At 54.9% G+C, this 22,386-nt stretch overlaps 1 protein-coding gene across 1 annotated transcript in view; it reads left to right on the top strand.

Annotated features, from left to right (window-relative positions):
* The first annotated feature begins 5,989 nt into the window (after positions 1-5,989).
* TMEM255B (transmembrane protein 255B) overlaps positions 5,990-22,386 on the top strand; it is a 39,883-nt gene continuing 23,486 nt past the window's right edge. The window contains exons 1-3 of the mRNA XM_058741735.1: positions 5,990-6,141; positions 10,623-10,759; positions 13,347-13,409. Coding sequence (XP_058597718.1) covers positions 6,096-6,141; positions 10,623-10,759; positions 13,347-13,409 — 246 coding nt within the window. The 5' untranslated portion in view covers positions 5,990-6,095. The remainder of the gene's footprint in view (positions 6,142-10,622; positions 10,760-13,346; positions 13,410-22,386) is intronic.

Here is a 22,386-nt window from a genome sequence, read left to right as displayed (position 1 = left end):
GGGCCTGTTTTTCATCTGTGAAATAAAATCGTACAAATTAAATAAGGCCACAGGGTGCAATGCAGTGACCACACTGTGGGAGGTGTGTGGTCAGTGCTCTGTCAGAGCCACATACCCACCCCCCCGCCAACCAGTCCTAAGGGATGCATGCAGGGGCCATGGCACCTCTGGGCGAGGCGCTCTGGGGAGGCGTGTGTGTTTCTTGTGCTCGCCGAACCCGTGTCCGTATCGGGGAGGTCTGGGGACACTACAGCATTGTCACCCTGAGCAGGGAGTTTGGTGTTGGGGAGAACAGCCTGCATGTGTCATAGCTGCTTTCCTACATGATCTTTCCCCGCACATTAGTGATTTTATTAAGTTAGTTGCTTTATTTTTTTTATTATTTTTTAATTTTTTTTAACGTTTATTTATTATTGGGAGACAGACACAGAACATGAGCAGGGGAGGGGCAGAGAGAGGGGCAGACACAGAATCCGAAGCAGGCTCCAGGGTCTGAGCTGTCAGCACAGAGCCCAACGCGGGGCTCCAACTCACAAACTTCGAGATCATGACCTGAGCGGAAGTCGGTTGCTCAACCAGCTGAGCCACCTGGGTGCCCCAAGTTAGTTGCTTTATAAAACACTGCAGGTGTCATAATTGTTAACATAACAATTTACCAAACCATAGTCAACTGGGGAGGTTTGCTGAGTGCGCTTTACAAAGGAGAGGAAATGCCAACCTGTTAACGCTGCTTGTCTGCCGCCCAGGGGGACAAATCGTTTATTCTTCGTCAGGGACGGGAAACCGACTGAGCACTTCCCTCACCCGGCAAAGGAGAGTCCGAGCTTAGGAACCAGAGTCCACAGCTGGGACTGCCGTCCTGGCCAGGCTCACCTCTTCCCGCTTGGTCACAGAAGCTTCCAGTATGGAGCTAGTGCTGTTCAGCTGCTGGGCCTTTGCCCCCTGGACTTAGCACCCTCGCGTTCACCCTGAAGACACACAAGGTAGAGGAGGGGCAGGGGAGCATGGGGATGCCAGGAAGCCTGTGCCTCTGTCTCCAATTCAGCGGCAGCAGCTACGTTAACAGGAGTGAGTTTGTAAACCTGGACGTGCTGGCAACCATGTTCCCAATTTTTAAAAAATGTTTACTTATTTATTTGTTTTGAGAGTGGGGGAGAGGCAGAGAGAGACAGGGAGAGAGGATCCCAAGCAGGCTCCATGCCGTCAGCATAGAGCCCAAAGCAGGGCTCAAACCCACGAACCTCAAGATCATGGCCTGAGCTGAAACCACGAGGTGGATGTTCAGCTGACTGAGCCCCCTCCTCTCTCCCCACCCCCGGAGCGCCCCCCTCCCCCGAGGTTCCCAGTTTTGACCCAGGTTCCCCTATTCCCATGTTAGCTCCCAAGTGTCAAGGGCAAAAGATACCATGGTTCTGGGGGTGGCGGGTGGCAGGATGGACGAACAGGAAGCCGTGCTGTGCGTCCAAAGGGTTTGGGGAACAAAGAAGACGCAGAAGATAGAAAGCTGCGAGCGGCCTTGGGGGCCCCTTCCCCCTGCCCTGGGGATCCCACCTTCCTTCTTTTGGGCTTAGCTTTCTGGCTTCCGGCTTTCACGGCAAACAGCCCATGAAGGCAGTCTCCGTCAAGACCCCCACGTCCAATGAAGTTCACATGTCTTCAACTATGGCTTCCAAAAACCTGGGACAATACGGTGCCTTTTCACATGTGTGATTTTGTGGCTTAGGGACTCCAGGCTGTGGAGCCAGTGTGGCTCTCCCATACACTGGATCACCAATGCCGGACCCACCTGTGCTGACTCAGGGCCCTTCCTGTGGTTTCTGCGGTTCACCTGCTGATTGGCACTCCGGGCTCTCAGGTTCTCTGACTGTTCCTCTGTTGCTCCCCTTTCACCATCACTGTCACCCGGTTATTGCTGTGTGACATCCCTGTCCTCGCCTTCTTGTGGGGCCGCCACCCCCCACCTTCTGCCTTGGGTCTTCCTCAGGGGGCACGGCCACATCCTAGGACTCAGAGCTCCTGGTGGGTGTGTGCATGTGTCTAAATTATCTTCTTAACGTCACTACTAATTTGTCCAGTCCCTTGATTATCTTCAGACAGGAAGAGGACAGATTTCCCCTTAATTGTCTTAGTGAGAGCTCAATTAAATTACATTTAAAAACTTCCCTGATCTGGGGTGCCGGGGTGGCTCAGTTTGGTTGAGCATAAGACTCTTGATTTCCACTCAGGTCATGATCCCAGTGTTGTGGGATCAAGGCCCCCAGCTGTGCTCTTTGCTGAGCATGGAGACTGCTTAAGATTCTCTCCAGGCCGCTGGGGTGGCTCAGTCGGTTGAGTGCCTGATTTTGGCTCATGTCATGATCTCCTGTTCTGTGGGTTTGAGCCCCACGCCGGGCTCTGTGCTGACAGCTCAGAGCCTGGAGCTTGCTTCAGATTTTGTGTCCCCCTCTCTCTCTGCCCCTCCCCCACTCATGCTCTGTCTCTCTGTGTCTCAGAAATAAATGAACATTAAAAAATAAACATTAAAAAAAACACAAACAAGGTGGTTCTAAAGCTAAAATTGAGGAGCACCTGGGTGGTTCAGTGGGTTAAACGTTGGACTTCGGCTCGGGTCATGATTTGTGGGTTCGAGCCCAGCGTCAGGCTCTGTGCTGAAAGCTCGGAGCCTGGAGCCTGCTTCGGATTCTGTGTCTCCCTCTCTCCCTGCCCTTCCCCTGCTCGCACTCTATGTTTCTGTCATATTAAAAACAAAAAATCAAAAACTTCCCGGATCCTAGACTGTCGCTCCCTGCAGAGGTGGGCTTGCTGCAGGCCCCTGGGTCAGGTGGAGGCAGGTAAACAATTGTCATTGGTGCAGTCAGCACAGGAGCTAATGCACCTGTCACACTGGGTGGTCACACTGGTGGACGCTTCCCGGTGGGGAGGGTTCTGAGGAATGAATTCTGACCCTCCCTGCAGTTACGCACGTAGCCTTTGGAAGAATTCTGCATCCTCTTGTGGTCACCCAGTTAGCCTCCTGGGACCTTGGTGTCTCCACCTGCAAAAGAGAGCAGCCCTGGGTTGTCCCAGGATGCCCTGCAGTCCGCTGAGCGCTGGGGCGCCTTCCAGAGCCCTTTCTAGCCGTGCTCTTGCAGCTGTGAAAGAACTTCAAACACCTGCCCATTTCCAATCGGCATCCAAAGTTGCCTGTATAGACTCGTCAATCGGAAAAGGCCATCGTGTCTGGCAGCACACACACATCTTAAATATATTTTCAGCAAACTGTGGAGTGCGTTGCCCTGCAGGGTGGTGGACACAGGCTTTGCTCCCGGCTCCGCCACTTCCCAGCTGTGTGGCCGCGTGCTGCTTGCCTCACCTCTCTAGGCCTCAGTTGCCTCACTGAAAACGGCAACCCCAGCAGCAGCTCACGCTTGCAGCCCCGGGGTGGGGGGGGGCTCTCTTTCTGTGGGAGCACCATGTGCCTTGTGGCCCCGGAAGCCGGGGAGCCCGCGCCTTTTGGTCCCACTTGAGGGCAGACCTTCCTCTGATTATCTTTCTATATTTCAGTAAATCACGCCATTAAAAATGGCTATTTTTTCTCGTCAATATTTACTGCAGAACGTTTAGCGAAGTCAGTAAAAGCATGTTATCTCCTTTCACTCTCTGGTCTCTGAATTTCTTTATTTTTCTGGCAGCTCCCGTTTTCTCCCTCTGTGCCTCTGATGGCAATGTCGTGGTTCCCTCAACCTTTCCAGCCGTCCCTCACAACTGGGGTCTAGGGAGGCCATATTGTTTTCAAGTCTTTCAACCTTTTAAAGACATATGATTTTGCAAGTGGAGTCAGAGGTCTCTAGACGTGGTTCCCAAAGCTGTCTCTAGACGTGGTTTCCCACACGAGCGGGGACACTGCTCTGGAGCTATTCTTGCTTACCACGTAAGCATTCATGTATCTGCACGTCCACGCTTCCTCCGGCTGGCACATTTGTATGTACACGGACGCCATGGTGTTGCACGTCCACAGCATGAGGCTGCTATGGCCGTGGCTCGTTGCCTGCACTTCCCCACCTGGCCCAAATTGCTGTCACGTCTCAGCGGATTCAGCCCCCTAAACCGGGCTCTTTGCTTCTACCTGCCATGCTGCACGGCACCCTGCGGTGGTATTTCTACACCTGGCTGGTGGCCCTCGTGTCACTCTGAGCAGAGCCTGGGGCCTGGCAACGCCTGAGACCCTCCATCTGACCCGTAAGCCCTCTGGTGTCTTTGCCCACCCCCACCCCCTCCCCAGGCCTGTCCACTTCACCGTGGCCTCTGCACGGGTGTCAGAAATGCTGACTGCTTCCCAGCCTTCGTGTCTGGGTCTAGCCCTCACCTCCCACTCTGACCACGTAATTGCTGCTGGCTCCTGCCACTGCTTCTTCCCTGCTTGGTCTGTGTTCCCCTTTCCCAAAGTGGGTACTGCCTTCTACTCTACTCTGCATTTGCCTCCTTTCCCATATGTACCAGTCGGCATCTCTTCTCCAGGAGAACGCTAGCTCCCTCGGATCTTTGTCTACTGGCTCATCGGTGCTTCCCGAGTGCACAGATCATGTCTAGTATACAGTGGGTGCTCTGCAAATGTGTATTGAGAGGATCAGTGAATGAAGACCATTGTTTTTCAGGTTTAGACACACCGCATAAAGGCTTCCTACTCACCACAACCCCATGAGCCCTCATTGTCGCCCCACGGCCCTTGTACCGATCCATCCCAACCACCAGTGGGGTGCCACGTCTGCGTCAGAGCACGGCCCTGTCCTGGTGTAGGCATTTAGGCTGTGCCCGTGGCTGTGCTGATGTACATGGGGCATTGAGCCGCACACGTGTGCAGCGTCTCTCCATCACGGCGATGGCCCCTGTAGAATAGTGGCCTTCTTCACAGCTACCGCACTCCCACTGATTCGGAGTCACTGGTCGGGGTCGAGCTCAGGACCGCAGTAATTAAAACACGCCTCGAGAGGATTGGATCGGGCGTCCTGGCTCCAGAAACTGACTCTTGGGCAGGTCCTTTGGCAGGGAGCCCTGTTTGCCCTGTTGTAGGTACAAACCTGCTGTTTTCCTGCCTGTCGCTGTCCAAGGGGCCATGGTGCAAGTTAGTGCAGCAGCAGGGAACGAGGGTCCTTGCCCCACGTCCTGTCCATGTTACTCGGTGTTACTGAGAAGTTCCTGCCTGACGGTCAACAATTTGCCAACACTTTTCATGGGAGTGAAAAGACACACGGTTGTTTTTTTTTTTTTTTTAATTTTTTTTAATGTTTATTTAGTTTTGAGAGAGAAAGAGACAGAGACAGAGCATGAGCAGGGGAGGGGCAGAGAGAGAGGGAGACACAGACTCCAAAGCAGGCTCCAGGCTCTGAGCCGTCAGCACAGAGCCTGACTCGGGGCTCGAACTCACAGACTGTGAGATCATGACCTGAGCTGAAGTCGGATGCTCAACCGACTGAGCCACCCAGGTGCCCCGACACGTGGTTGTTTTTGATGACCTTCTAATTCCCGGGGAGGCTGGGTGTCTCTCACGCCTGCTGGGACCATTTGAAAATGGCATGAATGGTCTTCACAAGACTGTTTCCTCACTGCCATGTGAAGCATTGGGTCCTGGGACCCCTTCCTCCAGCAGCTCCCATCCGACCTGGAGATTTCACTCACTCTGCAGCAGTGTGATGCAGGCCAAGGTGAATGGGTGGGGGCATGACAGGAGCCTGCAGCACCTATGCGTTTGTTCATTCATTCATTCATTCATTCCAGAGCTCACCCCTGGACAAGAGCAGAAGCGGGTCCCTGCTGCCCCCAGGAGCCCTGTTGGGGCAGGTGGGCCAACAGGGCCTCCCTGCATCCCTCCCCTCTGCAGCCTGTGACCTGCGGGCACCGACCAGAAATCCAGGGGGACTTTCCAGTGGGTCTGCCTCAGGCCCTCAGCAACCCCCCCCCCCCGCTCCCCAACACACACATGCAGGACCAGTGGGAGGAGGGGGGAGGGAGGGAGCGCAGGTGGGAAGGAGGCGGTCTGAGCACAGAGAAGGGGTGGTGCTCCTGGACACTGATCCTCACTGATCCACGGCCAGACAGAGCCAGTGCTCTCCCCCGAGATGCAGCCGCCGGTGCCCGGGCCCCTGGCCCTGCTGGACAACACAGGTGAGGAGGTACCGGCATGCAGGCAGGTCGTGGGCTGGGGTGGGAGTTGGGGGGGTAAAGGCCAGGTCCACAGCTCCTTCCAGCAACCCTGGGGCTTCACCTTTGGGACCTTGTCCTGACACGGATTCTCTCCTGGCCAGGCTCTGCCCTTTCTCCCTGCTTGCCTGTCTCAGCTTCTGGGTCTCCCCTGTCTGTTCCCACATCTGTTACCACAGACAGCAGGCTCCTACTTCCCAGCTGACACCCACACTGCCCTCAGCCTCCCCTGCCTTCGCTCAGCCTGCACACATTTCTAGAACTTGTTTCAACAACCGGTGGCTTCTTCTCATGATTTGGTGCAGCTCTGTTCCAATCCCCTACATCCTCTGGCCCATGAGTCCTGGAACCCCGGGTTCTTTGATTGGCCGGACCAAGCCCAGATGCATCTGGACAGGCCCCAGGCCTGGAAGGATGCTGATGTGTTTTCCTGAGGGGGGAGGGGAAGGTTTGGAAGGAAAAGAAAGGAGGACTCCCTGAGACGCTGGGGGCGGGGGGGGACACCAGCCACCTCCTGCTGTTTCCCCCCCATGGGTGATCCCGTCCCCCCCACGGGTGATCCCATCCCCCCCCCCCCCCCACACCCAGTGGCTTCTGCTGCCTCCAGCATCTTTGGAAAGTCTTACTAAAAACCAGATGAGTTAGTGGTGTTTGAGTTTTGAATAATAGTCAAGGAATCTGGCTTCTTGAAAGAACAGCCCTGCACCTCCGTCTCCAAAGTACAGTGCTCTGCGGCAGACTGATTCCCATGTGTTTCGTCCTCCAGACAGGTTACTCACTAGTGATGGTAATGATGCCTGTTCTTAACTAACCGTCATCATGTATTACACTAACGGGACGCAATGGTCTAACTAGCCATCATCACATATTACGCTAATGGGACGTGATGGTGTAAAACAGTTTGGACTTAGTTGGTTCTTCTGATGAGAAATCATAAACTAAGAAAGTAATACCAGGAGTTGGTCTCTTACTTAAAAATTCTAAACCTTAGTGTGGCCGGGGTGGCCTCATAGGTATTTCCTAGTTCATGTTTCTGCAGTCAGCACCTTGGTGTGTGTCAGATGCCAAAGCAGACAGTGGGAAGTTGATGGCTGAGTCACGCCATTCTGCCTGGGTCTAGTTACAGGGGCATCTCTTTGCCTCTGTGACCGGGTGTCCCAACGTGAGGAAGTGAGCACATTCTTCTCCCTGGGACACCAAGGCCCTGCTGGCAGGGAGGCGGTGACGGGGGGGCTTCCAAGCTCTCCCCCCACCCCTGACACCATCTTGGTGACGGGAACTGCAGCCCATCCAGTCTAGACGTGGCCAGACTGCCACAGGAGCCGCGGTTCGGGAGAGGGCTGGGGCTGGGGTGCGGGGCAAGGGAGGGCCTACGTGGCTCAGGTGCTCTAGGAGGGATGGACACACAGGCAGGGAAAGACGTGAGCACCACGCGGAGATGGCTGGTGGCCTTCCCCTCAAGCTGGAGAGCCGGCTTAGAGCCGGGACTGTGCTACTGTTCCCTCCACCCTGGCTGATGGATTCACTCCGCTCACCTCAGTGGGGAGTGGGGGGGCTTTCCCCGAGGTCCTCGCGCTGGGGCCGCATGGCCCTTAGGAGGCGGCTACTGCAGGTGTTGCCATCATCTCCACTTTGCAGATCGGGAAGCTGAGGTTGGTGACTCCAGATCTGCCTGTCTGAGCCAGGCACGGGCTCCAGCGGCAGACGGGCCAGACAGCCCCTGCCCCACGGGCTTCTCCTCTGGGCAGCTCGAGACCACACGGCCGGTCCGGGAGGCTGCCTGGGTGTGGCAGACTGGACTGATGTTTGTCTTGAGGGTGCGCCATTTGTAACCACACATACTAACGGCCCTGCTGATGGGTAGGAGGATCCGGGGGTGGTCCACGGGGCGCTGGGGGCTTCCTGTAGTGCACAACCCTTTCGTCTCTGAAACCTGATCTAACGATGTGTTGTAGGGTAATTGTAAAGATGTCCTGCCTTCTTCTTGAGTTTATTTCTCATTCCCTGGTTTTTATGCCATCTCCTGTATTTATAAGGAGCATTTAAGGTCAGGATTCTGCCTCTCTGGAGTCCAGACACCACAGCTGGCCGGAGCCACGCTTTCTGGCACCCTGCACGAGTGGGGCCGCTGTCCTCGGCCTCCCATTAACTGTCCCCGCAATGCCGTGGGGTGACAGCATCTCGAGGGCCTGAGCCTTGGAGGGAAAGCCAGACTCGGGAGACCATGACGGAATGGGCCTCAGGGGGATGACCACCATCCCGAAGGAGACGTGTTTAGCTTTTTGCTCTGTTGTCATCAGCGTGTCCGAGTGTCACTAGTAGATCTGACGATGTCCCTGCAGGCAGGTGCCACTGGTGCCACTGAGGGGCTAAGGGACAAGGCCCCGGGGGTTGTTGTGGTGTGGTGGGAACAGGCGCTGAGACATCTGGCTGGTGGTCTTGGGCGTAAGATATGCGATGCCTCCAGTTAGGAAAAACGGCACAAGAGAAGCGCGTTGCCTGAGCTTGCACAGTGAGTTTGTCTGTGTAGTTCATGTCTGAGCACGTGACCACCTGGTCATTACTTGACTGGCCGTTGAGCGTTGCTGGCAGGGCCACAGAATTGTAAATTCAGGCACCTTCCAGAGCACACGCGCAAACTCCCGCATGCCGCTGGCCCCCCACTGAGCACACACAGTGTTGACAGAAGAACTTCAGTGCAGGCAAAGACCTGTATTCCTTGCATCCTGATTTGGTTCTGAATCACAGGGCTCAAGATGGCTAAGCTTCCAGAAAGCAAAAAGCCTGGGGCACCTGGGTGGCTCAGTGGGCTAAGTGTATGACTCTTGATCTCAGCTCAGGTCACGATCCCAGGGTGGTGGGCTCAAGCTCTGCATGGGGCTCTGTGCAGATGGTGAGGAGCCTGCTTGGGATTCTCTCTCTCTCTCTCTCTCTCTCTCTCTCTCTCTCTCTCTCTCCCTCTCTGTCCCCTCTCCCCCATCTCTCTTTCTCTCTAAAAAAATTAAAATTAAAAAAACCATTATAAAACAAAACACAAGCCAACAGCCTGGTTGGGCTCAGAGTGGAGTCTTGCCTTGGCCTCTCCCGGCAAACTGTCTCCGTGGTGTGGCTGCTGCTGGTGGGGCAAGGGGCAGGGGGGGTGATTGCTGTAAACGGGGCTTCCCTGCCTCCCCGAGACACACCACAAAGAAGAAAGTTAGGGCAACGAGAAACCCAGAATTCGAGACTTGAGGGAGGGCCAGGCAATGGCAAGTTCTCCTTTCTGGCTGCCTTCTTGAGTTCTGTGCCACCTGGAATTAGGTTTGCCTACAGACCCTGGGACATCCCAAGTAGCAGCCATAGTCCAAGGACTTTATCCTGCTGCTCAAGTTCCGAGGCAACAACAGGGGCCATTTTCCTGCTCTGCCATTCTGCAAGTGCTGCCTCTGTACACAAGGTTCCCTCATGGCCCAAAATGGCTGCCTGGGGCTCTGCCTTTCTGCTCATATTCCAGGCAGTGGGAAGGATGACTGGGAGAAAGGCAAGGGGCAGGCTCCTTTAAGAGATGTCTGCTGGGCCTATGGAGCATCCTTTGCTTGGACGGACGGATGGACGGACAGATGGACGATTATTTGGCAAGAATGTAACCGTACAGCTGGAGCAGAGGCTGTAGGATGCGCCCTTCACACTTCCGCATCCCATAACGGGCTGTTAACAAAGGCAAGGGGATGGGTGTCCGGGTGGGCAGTGGCAGCCTCCGATGCACTTCTGAGTCTTTTCTGCCCCCCGTTCATGTAGCCATTCACGGGTTTGACACTGAGCAGGGTCCTGGGGGTGGATGGTGGGTGGGGACAACTTGGGTGGCGCTGCACGGAGCAGAGCGGCCTCTGAGTGCAAGGTCCCCCCTGCAGTCTGGAGCAGGGCAGGCGTGTGGGGTTCGAGGACGAGGGAGGGTCTGCACACAGTGGGCGCTCAGTAAGTGGCTGAGCACGACCTCTGCTGTGTGGGCTGCCAGGATGAAGGCTTCGGAGGGCAATGGTTTGGGGGTGAGGCCTGGTGGCATGGACCCTTGAGCACCTAGCCTGCAGGCACGGTGTCAGGTGGCAGGGAGCAGGGAAATCACACCCCACCTTCCTGCATGAGGTTCATTGTCTGGGGTTCTGGGACCTGGGCACTAAATGCTGGAGTGAGGGTCACTGGTTGCAGTGGGGGCTGCAGGGCAGGGGAGGCGGATGTCGAGGAGTGGGGATGAAACATTTCGGGTGGGTTGGCAGGTGACGAGGGAGACCCCGAGTCCCCACCCAGAGAAACAGGGCAACTGGGAAGAGGGGGTGGCACGTGCGGGTGGTCTGGGGTCCTCGGAGCCTGTGGCTCGAGAGCAGCATGGTGAGGAGGGTGCTCTTGGCTGGGCCCCGCTCTGAGCCCATCCCCTTGCTAACGGTTCCTGTTTGTCCTCCTTCCAGAAGGGTTTGCCAGAAGAAAGACCTCACTTTGGTTTGTGGGGTCGCTGCTGGTGGCGTCCGTCTGTATCCTGACCATCGGCCTCGCGGCCACCACCAGGACAGAGAACGTGACCGTGGGGGGCTACTACCCAGGGGTCATTGTGAGTGCGGCCACCCCCGGGAGTGAGAGGGAGGGCTGCGCCATGTCGGGGCTTGTGGCCGGCAGAGTCTGTCCCCAGAGGCACCCGTGTCCCCTCCCGGGCCCTGTGTGGGTGGTGGTTGCTGATCAACTGGTCTTGACGGGGGCCTGGAGCAGGGGTGGGAGGGGGTGCAGAGACCAGCCCTGACGGCCGGATTCCAGCCCTGATACAGCGCTCTGACCACAGCTTTAATTGAGTCCTGCAAAGACCCCCCTGCGGAGGGTAGTGTTCCTCACTCCATCTTGTGGGGGCGGCAGCAGAGGGCGTCACCAACCACTAACTTCATATTTCCGGCAGTAATGCCACGCGGCAAACTGGGGACAGCCTAATCAGATCTGGCAAGAAGGGCCACCCAGATTCAGAATTACCAGGGAGATTTTTTTGAACTATGAATTCACATCCACTGTTGTTAGCAGTAGAATTTGCTCCAAGGGCATACACTGGACAGGAGTCTGGAAGGGGCCTTTATCAGCTATGAGGCCCTTAAAATGCACCAGAACCCAGAGCTGCTGTGTCAAAAATGCTAAATCAAGGTTTTCTTTTTTAATGAAGATCTTTTAATCACATCACTGTCACTAAAAGTATCAAGATTAGTAATAACATTAGTTATTAGATAATAACATTCTAATAACATTAGTTATTAGAATAACATTAGTCCGACGTTTTTAGCAAGGATGGAAAGGTTTTGACATTAAATATTTAAAAATATTTCACATACATTGTTCACTTTATCTCTATTAAAATTTTTTTTTCAAGTTTCTTTCTTTCTTTCTTTTTTTTTTTTTTTAATTTTTTTAACCTTTATTTATTTTTGAGACAGAGAGAGACAGAGCATGAATGGGGGAGGGTCAGAGAGAGGGAGACACAGAGTCTGAAACAGGCTCCAGGCTCTGAGCTGGCAGCACAGAGCCCGATGCAGGGCTCGAACTCACGGACTGTGAGATCATGTCCTGAGCCGAAGTCAGACGCTTAACTGACTGAGCCACCCAGGCGCCCCTCAAGTTTATTTATTTCTTTTAAGAGAGATAGAGGGAAAGAGAGCTCAGGGGAGGGGCAGAGACAGAGGGAGAGAGAATCCCAAGCAGGCTCTGTGGTGTCAGCACAGAGCCCAACATGGTGCTCGATCCCACGACCCTGGGGTCATGACCTGAGACGAGATCAAGAGTCGGATGCTTGACCGACTGAGCCACCCAGGCACTCCCACTTCATCTTTATATTAATACTTTATTTTTTGTCTATGTTTTATAAGCCTATATTATCTACTTGTGTGTTGTTTATGAGTAAACACATAGGGTCTGTGCAGAAAAAGTTTTATCAGTAAAATGTTAAGAGCTGCCAATATGTTGGGGCCCTACTTTTCTGCCGGGTGTTGTGGGGGGACCCCTGGAAATGGGGCCAGGGCTGTGAGGACCCACCCCCCAAGGTCAAACCTCTGGCAGAGCCAGGTTCCCGGGCAGTGGCCAGTTCTGAAGGTGAGCTACGGAGACCAGATGAAATCCACCTGAAGACGATGTGGGTAAAGGTCCCTTCCTAGGAGACCCCGCTGTCCCATGACAGCAGCAGTTCTCAGGATGAAGCCACGGCTGGAGGCACATCTTGGAAAGAGCATGCCAGTTGGCGAAACTTAATGGAAACACCTTAATACATTATGTTGGCCTGAAATTCTGATGCTTTTGAGCGGTGGAGCTGGACGTGAAGAAAACGTTCACCTTTCCTCCTTGAGAATTCTTCAGTTACAGGTGGAAACTTCCTCTGTGCACCTGTGTCCGTCTCCACAGGCACTGTTTACCATTACAGATACAGGCTTCTGTAGCCGTAAGGCGGTCAGACTTTCAGGGCATTAAATTTGACACCGTGGACTTGAGCGCCCACGGAGGTGCCTCCCAAACTCTGGGGCAGGCGGGGCCCCTACCCAGCTGCTCACCTCCGTTGTCCCTTGTCCGACGTCGCTCAAGCTGAGGGAACCACACTCAGTGGAGGGTCCAGCCTGGCCCTGGGTCCCTGGTTTTGAGGTGAGGAGGCCAGGAGCTGAGGCTGTCTCCAGGATAGGGAGACGCCCCTCAGCATCCTCCTCCTGCTGGAGCCTCCTTCCCTCCTTTTACCTCCTCCCCTCTCATGATTACCTGTCTGCCGGCTCACCTATGGGCGCCTGGTCCCCACACCTTCCCTGAGGAGCCAGCCTCTGACTTGGACTGCTGCCAGGCCTGGGGGAAAGCAGGTGGGCCCCTCACCCTCTGGGTAACCGTGAGGAGCCATCCCTCAGGCCAGAGGTGAGGGGCCTGTGCTGCCCTATTCTGTGATCAAGAGTTAAATTGTTTGAACAGGTTGCATTTCAGTGGCTTGTATTCCTACCACTGGCTTTGGTGGAGCCCGAGACGCCACCCAGACGGGCACGAGCCTGTGGGCTGCTAGGTGGTGAAGGTTGTTGGGGAGGGGTGACTTTGCCCCTTTGGTAAGATGTTTTCGAGGGGGTGGCCTCCGATTTGCTGATCCCTGCGAGCTCTAAGCCTCCGTGTGCTAACCGGGCACCTTCTCCATTTCCCTCTAGCTGGGCTTTGGAGCTTTCTTGGGGATTATCGGCATCAACCTGGTGGAGAACCGGAGGCAGATGGTAAGAATATACATAGTTTCTTTCAAACGTGGGCAGTAAGAGTGTGTTATGTTATGGCTACAGCTAGTATTCCTGGGGAAGCCCCCGGCCCCAATCCAGCAACCGAGGATCCGGGCAGGTTCCCCAGGCTGTGCACTGTACAACTCTGGCCTCAGGGCTTATGGGCGTCCTTCACAGTCTAAGTGACAGTTGCTTCTAGGATTGTAGGGTGAACCCTACAGACTCACATGGTGGTTCTGGCAGCTGAAGTTGAGGCACAGAAAGAAGAGTTTGGGGTATGGGGTGGGTTGGGGATTAGCAAATTAAAGGATGATGTATAGGCTCCCACAGGCCAAGGAGAGGGGGGAGATGCAAAGGCCAGAGGAGCCAAACTCACTCAGACTTGACAGAGAGGAAGTCCAGACCTTGCTCGGCCCCCACGCTCGTCCCCCATGTCTGGTCCCTGGTGGACCCCTGTCCCCCACGTCCTGGAGTAGACTACCGCCAGCCTCGATCGGTTTTGTGAACGTGGTGTTTTTAATCAATGATTTCTATTTGGGATCTGTTTGCTTTGGGGACACAGCTCCAAGAGTAAGCAGTTAATTTTGCCAGTTCACTGTGGGCTGGTGTTGAATTGTGACAGCAGTTCAGGGGGGCTTGGGGCCACATGGCCGGTTCCCACTCACCTCTAATGCCTGCCTGCATTGGCTTCATCTTACTTATTCCCAAATCTACGGTCACCTGCCCTGGGGTCCACTGTGTGAGGGGCTGCAGTACATGACCCCATGTGCCCCCCATTCCCTGGCTGAGAGGGAAGGCCTGTGGCTTGGCTGTGGTGGCCGCTGTCATAACTGCGCGATGAGAAAGTGGCCCCTGGTGCAGAAGGAGCCTGGCCAAGTGAGGGTGGTCCTGGGATGGGGCCGGGGAGGAAGCATGACAAAGAGGTTTGGATTCTGGCAGCAAGAAGTGTTTTACCTTGAGTCTGGGGGAGAGGAAGGGTGGGTTGCCACCCTGGGCCGCTGGCTAAGAAGAGGGGGACAGAGGGACCCCACGCTCCTGCCAGGTCCCCAAGCGGTGCGTGACCCCACCGTCCTTGCCTGGCTGGTGCTGGTGTAGGGGGATCTGGGGGATCAGCCCTCTGGGTCCTTGAAGCCCTGGCCTCTGGGTGGATCTCCTGCAGGAGGGAGGCGTCCAGAATCCAGAAGGAGCCCTGGAGGTGGCGCCCTTGAAGATTCTTGCCAAGGTCTTTCTGTGCCCCCGCTGGGGCCATGGTTAGGAGTCTGCAGCGGGAAAAGCGATTTGCTCCCAAGCTTTAACACATTCAAGTGTTGCTGTCCCCAGGAGAGGTCAGGGATTTAGGGCTGCCAGGAGCGGTCAAGCACAAGGCTCCTTCTCTTCAGCAAACACTGCTTTTGGATAGAGAGGGCCTCCTGGTGGGGGTGGGGAGAAGCTGGAACCCCGCTGTCAGGGGTGTTACCAGGTCCTGGGCCTTGGTCCGGTTTCCCTCCCACAGCCTCTGGTGTCTCCGCCCCGCCCCTGCCTCCGTGCCACGCCCCCTCCGGCCCCTCCCCTGCCCGCTGGACCCCTCCCTGCCTGCTCTCCGGCCCCGCCCCTGCCTCTGTGACCCCTCCCTGCCTGATCGCCTGTCCTGCTGAGGTCTCTGTCAGTGCTCCTGCCTGGCTCTGCAGGCTGAGAGCCTCCTGACCTGCTTTTCCACGCAGTTTCCCCAAGGCTCAGAGCTGGCTGTGAAGCCGGAGGCCAGGCGGCTGCCAGTGGGTGGTGAGGACCCAGTTTGGTCCAGGGACGCCTGTTTCTTTACCTTTTAAAAAGAGCTTTATTGAGACATAACTCACCCCTTTAACGTGTAAAATGCAGTGGCTTTAGCATATAACGGGTGTGTGCAACCACCACCACAGCCAATTTGAGGACATTTTGTCCTTTCAACCAGAAACCACCCGCTGGCGCCTGTGTCCAGCCCTGGGCGACCACTAACCTGCTTTCGGTCTGGACTGTGTGCACGGCCTGGCCCACATCTGTCACTCAGCATAGTGCTTTCCAGGTTCATCCCCGTGGCTGCCTGTGTCAGGACCACGGTGCTTTATGGCTAAGTCATGTTCCAGTGAATGGATGGGGTACATTCTGTGTCTGTTTGTCAGTGCTGGTCCCTGGGGAGGCCGCCGCCTTGGGCTTCGAGGCGAGTGTGAACGTGGGGCATGGTGCTAGCAGTGGAGTTGCTGTCATGGGGCCACCGTCTTACATGCCCGCCAGCGCATTCGGGGTCTCCAGTGTCCCCAGCCCTTCCCAGCCCTCCTGGTGGGAACGTCGTGGTATCTCACCGTGGTATTTCCTCCATGACTAGTGACTTTGGGCTTCTTTCCGTGACCTTCTTGGCTTTCTCTACATCTGTTTTTAGACAAACGTCTATTCAGGTCCCTTGCAGATGTTTAAACTGAGTGACTTGTGTTCCTCTCCTTCAGGGGTCAGACCCTTTATGGCCAGAGGCCAGTCCTTTGTCAGGTATGTGATTTGCCAATATTGTCTCCCTTGAGCACAGAAGCTTGCAGTTTCAAGGAAGCCCCAGGTGTGTATTTTCTCTCTCGTCGCCTGTGCTCTTGGTCTAAGTGTCCCACGCCAGTTCCAAGATTGTGAAGATTTACCCCCTGTGTTTTCTGAGTTTCGTCACTTACGTTTAAGTCTTTGGTCCATTCTGAGTCAGTGTTTGCATATGTTGTGAGAAGGGGTCCACATTCTATCTTTTTGCCGGTGGCTGCTCCGTTGTCCTGGCACCAATCGCTCCGAATGGTCTTGGTGGCCTTGTCAGCCACAGTGCTTTTCCTCCACGGGCCAGTGTTCGTGTCGATGTGTGCTGTCTCGGTCACTGGTGCTTTGTAGTGAGTTTTGAAACCAGAACTCGAGTCCTCCTACTTTGTTCCTCTTTTCCAGGACTGTTCTGGTTATTCTCTGTCTTTGCAATTTCACACGAGTGTTAGAATCAGCTTGCCAGTTTCTGCGGAGATGTCAGCTGGATTCTGCTTAACCTGTACATCAGCTTAGGGAGTGTATCTGGCTGAGAGATGTTAAGTATCTTCACCCATGAACTTGAGATGTTTTCCTAGTTTTTTAGATCTTCTTATGTTGTCCTCAACAATGTTTTGTTAAGTGTCTTAAGTTTCGCGCTCCCTTTGTTAAGTTTATTCCTAAGTATTTTATTCTTTTTGAGGGTATTAGGAATAGATTTTTTCCCGTAACTTCATTTTTGGATTGTCCATTAAATGGGTGTAAAAATACAATAAGTTTTTCTATGCTGATCTTGTATCCTGTAGCTCTGTGGAACTCATTCATTTGTTTTAATCGTTTCAAGTGGATCCCTTAGGGCTCTCCATCCGTAAGATCATGTTGCTTGCAGACAGACATAGTTTTGTTTCTTCCTGTCCAGTCTGGATCCTGGAGGTCTGTGTCGGAGGCTTTAGTAAGAGAGCAGTGTGGGGCCCATCTTACCTGCAAGCTTCTGTGTGCCTGGCAAGATGGGGCCCCGGCTTCCCAGACCAGAGCCTGCGGACGGGAGTCGTCTGTGACCCTGTGCAGCCCCATTTCCCCTGGTGAGGAGGGGCTCTTCCGGACTAACTTTGTAGGGTGAGTGCACCGCACTCTAACATTTGACTTCATGTTGATGGAGACTGAGACCTGTGTCCACCACTAGGGTGGTGTGATCTTGGGAAACTTACTTGACCTTTCTGGGCCTCAGTTTCCCCATTTCCAGGGCTGCCGGGAACACCTGTGTGAGGAGGTTCAGTACAGTGTTGGCCCGGAGCAGGTGTCCGGGGGCGGAGGGGTGGTGCCAATGTCACTCACTGTTCCTGAGCCCCCCGGGTGCGGTTGCTTCGAAAGGAGTCTGTAAATAGCAAGCTGAGAAAATGTCAGCGAAAGAGAGAATACATATGTGCATCCACATATGTAAGAATGCTTTCTTCTTTCTTGATTTCTTTTTGTTTTTTTACGATAAGAAATTTAGGGGCACCTGGGTGGCTCAGTCAGTTTAGCATCTGACCCCTTGATTTCGGCTCAGGTCATGATCTCATGGTTCGTGTGTTCAAGACCCATGTCAGGCTCTGTGCTGACAGCTCAAAGCCTGGAGCCTGCTTCCAATTCTGTGTCTCCCTCTCTCTGCCCCTCCCCTGCTGGCACTCTCTCTCTTTCTCAGTAATAAATAAACATTAAAAAAATTAAACAGGGGCACCTGGGTGGCTCAGTTGGTTAAGCGTCCGACTTTGGCTCAGGTCATGATCTCGCGGTCCGTGAGTTCGAGCCCCGCGTCGGGCTCTGGCTGATGGCTCAGAGCCTGGAGCCTGCTTCAGATTCTGTGTCTCCCTCTCTCTCTGCCCCTCCCCTGTTCATGCTCTGTCTCTCTGTCTCAAAAAAATAAATATACGTTAAAAAATTAAAAAAAAAATTAAACATATACAAAAGTAGGCCCTAGAGCCCAATGAATCTCATGGTCAGTTATCTCTCACCCATTTCTTCCCTTCCTGTATTATTTTGGAACAAATACCAGATAGTGCCATTTCATCTGTAAATGGTTTGTTCAACTTGAGGGGTGGGATCCAATCGTTACAGTGGCTGCACCATTACCTTCGCCCATCACCACGTTGGCTTCCTGTGATGTCCAAAAAATGCCCCAGAGTGAGTCAGCTTTTCCTATTTTCCCACTGATGGTGAGTTGCTGGCTTCTCCTCACCCAGACGGACGCACAGATCATCAAGTTCAATATCAGCCCAGCCATCCACACAGCCCCAGAGGCAGGGGGCGGGGGGGCTGAGAGCGGTGTGCAAACTGTCCACCTGCCTCCATGTGTGTGCACACGGACACACAGACACACACAGAGACAGAAGGACACACAGAGACACACATAGACACAAATATAGACACACATAGACATGCAGATACACAGACACACATGCAGACACATATACAGACGTACAGAGACACACACACAGACACACACAGACACACACAGAGACACACATATAGACACACACAGACACACAGACACATACAGACATGCAAACACACAGACAGAGATGAGACCCTGCAACCCTGGAACGTGGTGTAAAAATGTCAGCTGAACTAATGGAACCACCAGGAACCCGCAGGTGCCTGGTCCATAGGGAGCCTGTTGTCCTGTGCTGTGTGATGGGGTCCCGGCTGGGTCCTCCCTCCTCTCCTGCTTTGCTTCTGCTGCGGGTCTGGACATTGGGGGCCCTGACGGGGTGTGTCCGGCCTCTCACCTCGTCACACAGAAGCTGAGGTGGCCTGTGCCCCCCAGACCAGCCTGGGAGGGGCGGGGGAGGAGGGACCCTAGGCCTCCAGGCACGGTACTCCGAGGTCCTGGACTGGGGACCCGGAGGTCATCGGGAGGAAACCTGCCGATGTCCACAACAAACGCCTGAGAAGCAGGTGGAGGGTGCGGGCCTGCTGGACCCCATGTCCCCTCTGCAGGTCTCACTAGTGACTGGTGTCCTGGAGGCTGCCTGACCTTGGATGCCCTCGCTCTGCCACAGGAGCCTGGACACAGACATAGGGAGCCACGTGCGGGGCATTTAAGGGCGAGCCCTCTTTGCAGCATCTTACAGGCTGCCGGCAACACTTTGGGGACAGGAGTTCATGGCTTCTTCACCCTTCTCCTCTCAAGCTTCTGGGGCCATGCCTGTGGGGTCTAAAGGACTAGGGGCTCTGCATGACACCCTCCCCCAGGATGAAGACACCATGGCCTACACCCTCCAGAAGTCTTGTTGATTTCGGGAGAAGGGTGGTGGAAGAGGTGAGTGAAGAAGCCACGGGAATGACCACCCTCCCTGCCATCTGGCTGACTGTGGCTTTGGAATAGGAAAACCGTTCTGGGTTTTAAGCAACCAAGGTTGGAGGCCCACAAGAGTTAGTAGCTGCCACGCAGGAAGCGGACTCAGCAGCTCCAGTCACATAAAAACTGGTTGGCGGGTGGCCCTGTCCTCTTATCACTCCACCAGGGCCACCAGCTACACCCTGCCCTGTCGCTTGCTGACACGGGAGCCGTGAGGGCTGTCTGGCCACTGAGGCCGGCCTCCGTCCATGGCCTTGTGACTGGTACAAACCCTCCTGTTCCTTTCTGCCCAGGAATCCGGGCAGCAGGGGCTGGGGCAGTCCCCAGGCCAGCAGGCTGGGTGTGAGGCACGGCGTGGTTCATGGCACTACCCGGAGACGTCACACTGGGGCCGCGTGCGCCGCGTGCCGGGACAGGGTGTGCTGCTCCGAAGGGAGTGGTCCTGCAGCCTGACTCCTGGTGGCGTGGGGAGCCAGCTAGCGTGTGAAAGCACTGTGCCCTGCCCTCATCCTCTGTGACTTTCGCTCACTGGTCCTGGGAGCCGACAGCTAGTGACCACTGATTACACGGGGAGGATTCTCACAGGACCAGGTGCGCCTGGGTCTCAGTTTCCACAGATTTCGGTGCTCATGGAGGGGCTCCGTCTGAAACCACCGCCTGGAACTTATGTTTCAGTTGCCACGAGTTCACACAACGTCTGGTTGGAATATCTGAGCTGCTTTCGGGACAGGCCCCCGTGTCTCCGTGTTTAGATAGGGCCCTGGGGCCTTTCTGATGGGATGCCACACCCTGGGCTGTCTAAGCTGCGCTCCCCAGAGAATGACATTCTCCTGCAGCACTTTCAGCATGTGCTAGAGACACTGGTGCACGCTGGCCTGTGTCGTAGGAAAATGAAGTTACTAATTCTGCGTCAAAGTAATCTGACTGCCCCCAGCATGACCGCCCGGGACCGTCGCTATTGCTTCTGGGGCACCGCCTCTCCCGAGCTTCCCGTGCCCTGTGTGTGTGTTGCTATGTGTCCATTTCTCCCCCAGAAACATTCAGCGCACACATCCTGTGCACGGTGCTGCTAGGCACGCGGCGGGGAGTCCTGATCTCCTGCCACGGATGCACAGGGAGCACTGCCCAGGGTGTATGGGAGGAGCTGTGGGGAGGATGGAGAGTGGCAGTCAGGCAGGGAGGCCCGGAAGGATCTGTCCTGAGGCTGGGATGGGGAGGTTGGGGCGCTTGTGGGTGAGGGCCAGAATGCCAGCTCGCCAAGCAGGCATGCCCCCTGTGGCGGCTGTGATCCCTGGGGCTCTCCCTGCAGCTGCAGGACAGGGAGTCCCCTAGATGATCAACTTTGTTGGTGCACAAAAGCTCACAGTATCTTCTTATAATCCTTTAATTTGTGTAAAGTAGGTAATACTGTTCCCAAACTTATTTCTGATTTTAGTCACTTGCTTTTTCCTCTTGTTTTCTTAGTTTAGCTAAAGATTTGTCAACTTTATTGATGTTTTTAAAGAACATTGATTGTCTTTCTTTTCCGCCCGCGTCTTTTTTGTCTGTGTTAACCTTTATAATTTCCTTTCTTTTGCTGGCTTCAGGCTTCGTTTGCTCTCCTTTTTCTAGTTCTTTAGGGCGGAAGGCAGCTGATCTGAGAGCTGTCTTCTTTTTCAATGTGCGTGTTTACCACTGTGAGTTCCCGGAGAGCCTCAACCGCACTGGAGTGGGGCCCCGGTGTGCTTTCATTTCATCCTGTTCACCCCAAACTGGTGTGCAGTCCCCCTGGTGACTTCTTCTTTGACCCATCGGTTGTTTAAGGGTATGATGTTCGGTTTCCACATATTTGGACTTTCCATCCATGATTAATTTCTACCCCATCCACGTGGTTGGGGGAGGAAGGTATGGACAGCAGGAGTATGGATGGAGGACACATGAAGTCCAGCCTGGGGTCATGGGGGAGGCAGGGTGGTCTGCATGGTGACATGCACTGGGGCCTGCCGTGTCTCCAGCAGGAGGACCCCAGTCAGGACTAGAGGCAGACGGTACAAAGGGGCTGAGGGAAACCTGGACGATGGATGTGGGAACAAAGAATACCTGGGGATGAGGAACACTTGGGGACAAGGGACACAGGGAAGATGGACGTGGGGACAAGGGACCCGTGGTGAGGGATAGCCTAAGAGTCCTGACTCCCTGCTTGGGGTGTTGGGACTGCCTCAGGGCTCCCTGGTGAAGGCCTGGTGACATTCTCCTTGGCAGACGGCGTCCCTGCTAGCTGCATACATGTGACCCTCCTGGGCGTCAGACTGCGCCCCTCCACCTGCACTGGGGGCCATCTTCCACCTGGCCCTTGTCATTAATGCCCCCTCCACCAGCGCAGACGTCTCTCCCAGACCGTGGGCCCAATGGCTCTGCCTCTCCTGTGTCCCCTGGATGCCACCATCAGACCAGCCCCTTGCCCTGCACCGGGCCCCACCCTGGTCATCACCTGCCTGGGTCGCTGTCACCAGGAGCTAACTGTCCCCTTTCTACCTGCCCCAGTTCAGCCCCCACAGCCAGAGGGCTCTCACGCCCCAGGGTAGGCCTTCTCAGATCCTCCGGGCAAGACCCTAATCCCTTGCTCCCTTGGCGGCCCTGACTCCCTTGGATGAGAGGCCTGCCCACCTGGTGACAACCTTCCCACCTGGTGACAAGCTCACACCCACTGTTTTCCCGATTTCCATGTTATCAACATGACCTTATCTACTGGTATTTGGTTTTTAATCTGCCTTCCCTGTTGCGATGTAAACTCAGAACCACGTGGAGATGTGAAGGTGACCTTCCCCCTTCCCAGGAGAAGGGCCCTGTAGGGCAGTGAGACCTGTTCCCTTCTGTCCCTGAGGGAGTAACAGCTTCCATGCAAAGTCTGTCTGTGTGGTGGCCTCACACAGTGTGGAGAGTGATGTGGCTTGTGTCCCCTCAAGGCGTGATGAGTTCTGCCTCCTTGTCCTTACTGGCACCTGACAGACCAGACAGACCCACAGGGCATCCCTAAGAGAGCTCTTCTGTCACTGTTCTGGAACACTTCCTACTTCCAGCCCGAACGTTGGAGGAGAGAACGTCCAACATCTTTCCCACCATGATCTCCTGGACCTAGGGGCTGACGCACTAGAGGATCTC

This window comes from Neofelis nebulosa, chromosome 1 (assembly GCF_028018385.1).
Source record: "Neofelis nebulosa isolate mNeoNeb1 chromosome 1, mNeoNeb1.pri, whole genome shotgun sequence".
NCBI classification, from domain to species: Eukaryota; Metazoa; Chordata; class Mammalia; order Carnivora; family Felidae; genus Neofelis; species Neofelis nebulosa.
Note: the sequence above shows the minus strand (reverse complement) of the source record. Positions and strands in the feature narration are given on the sequence as shown.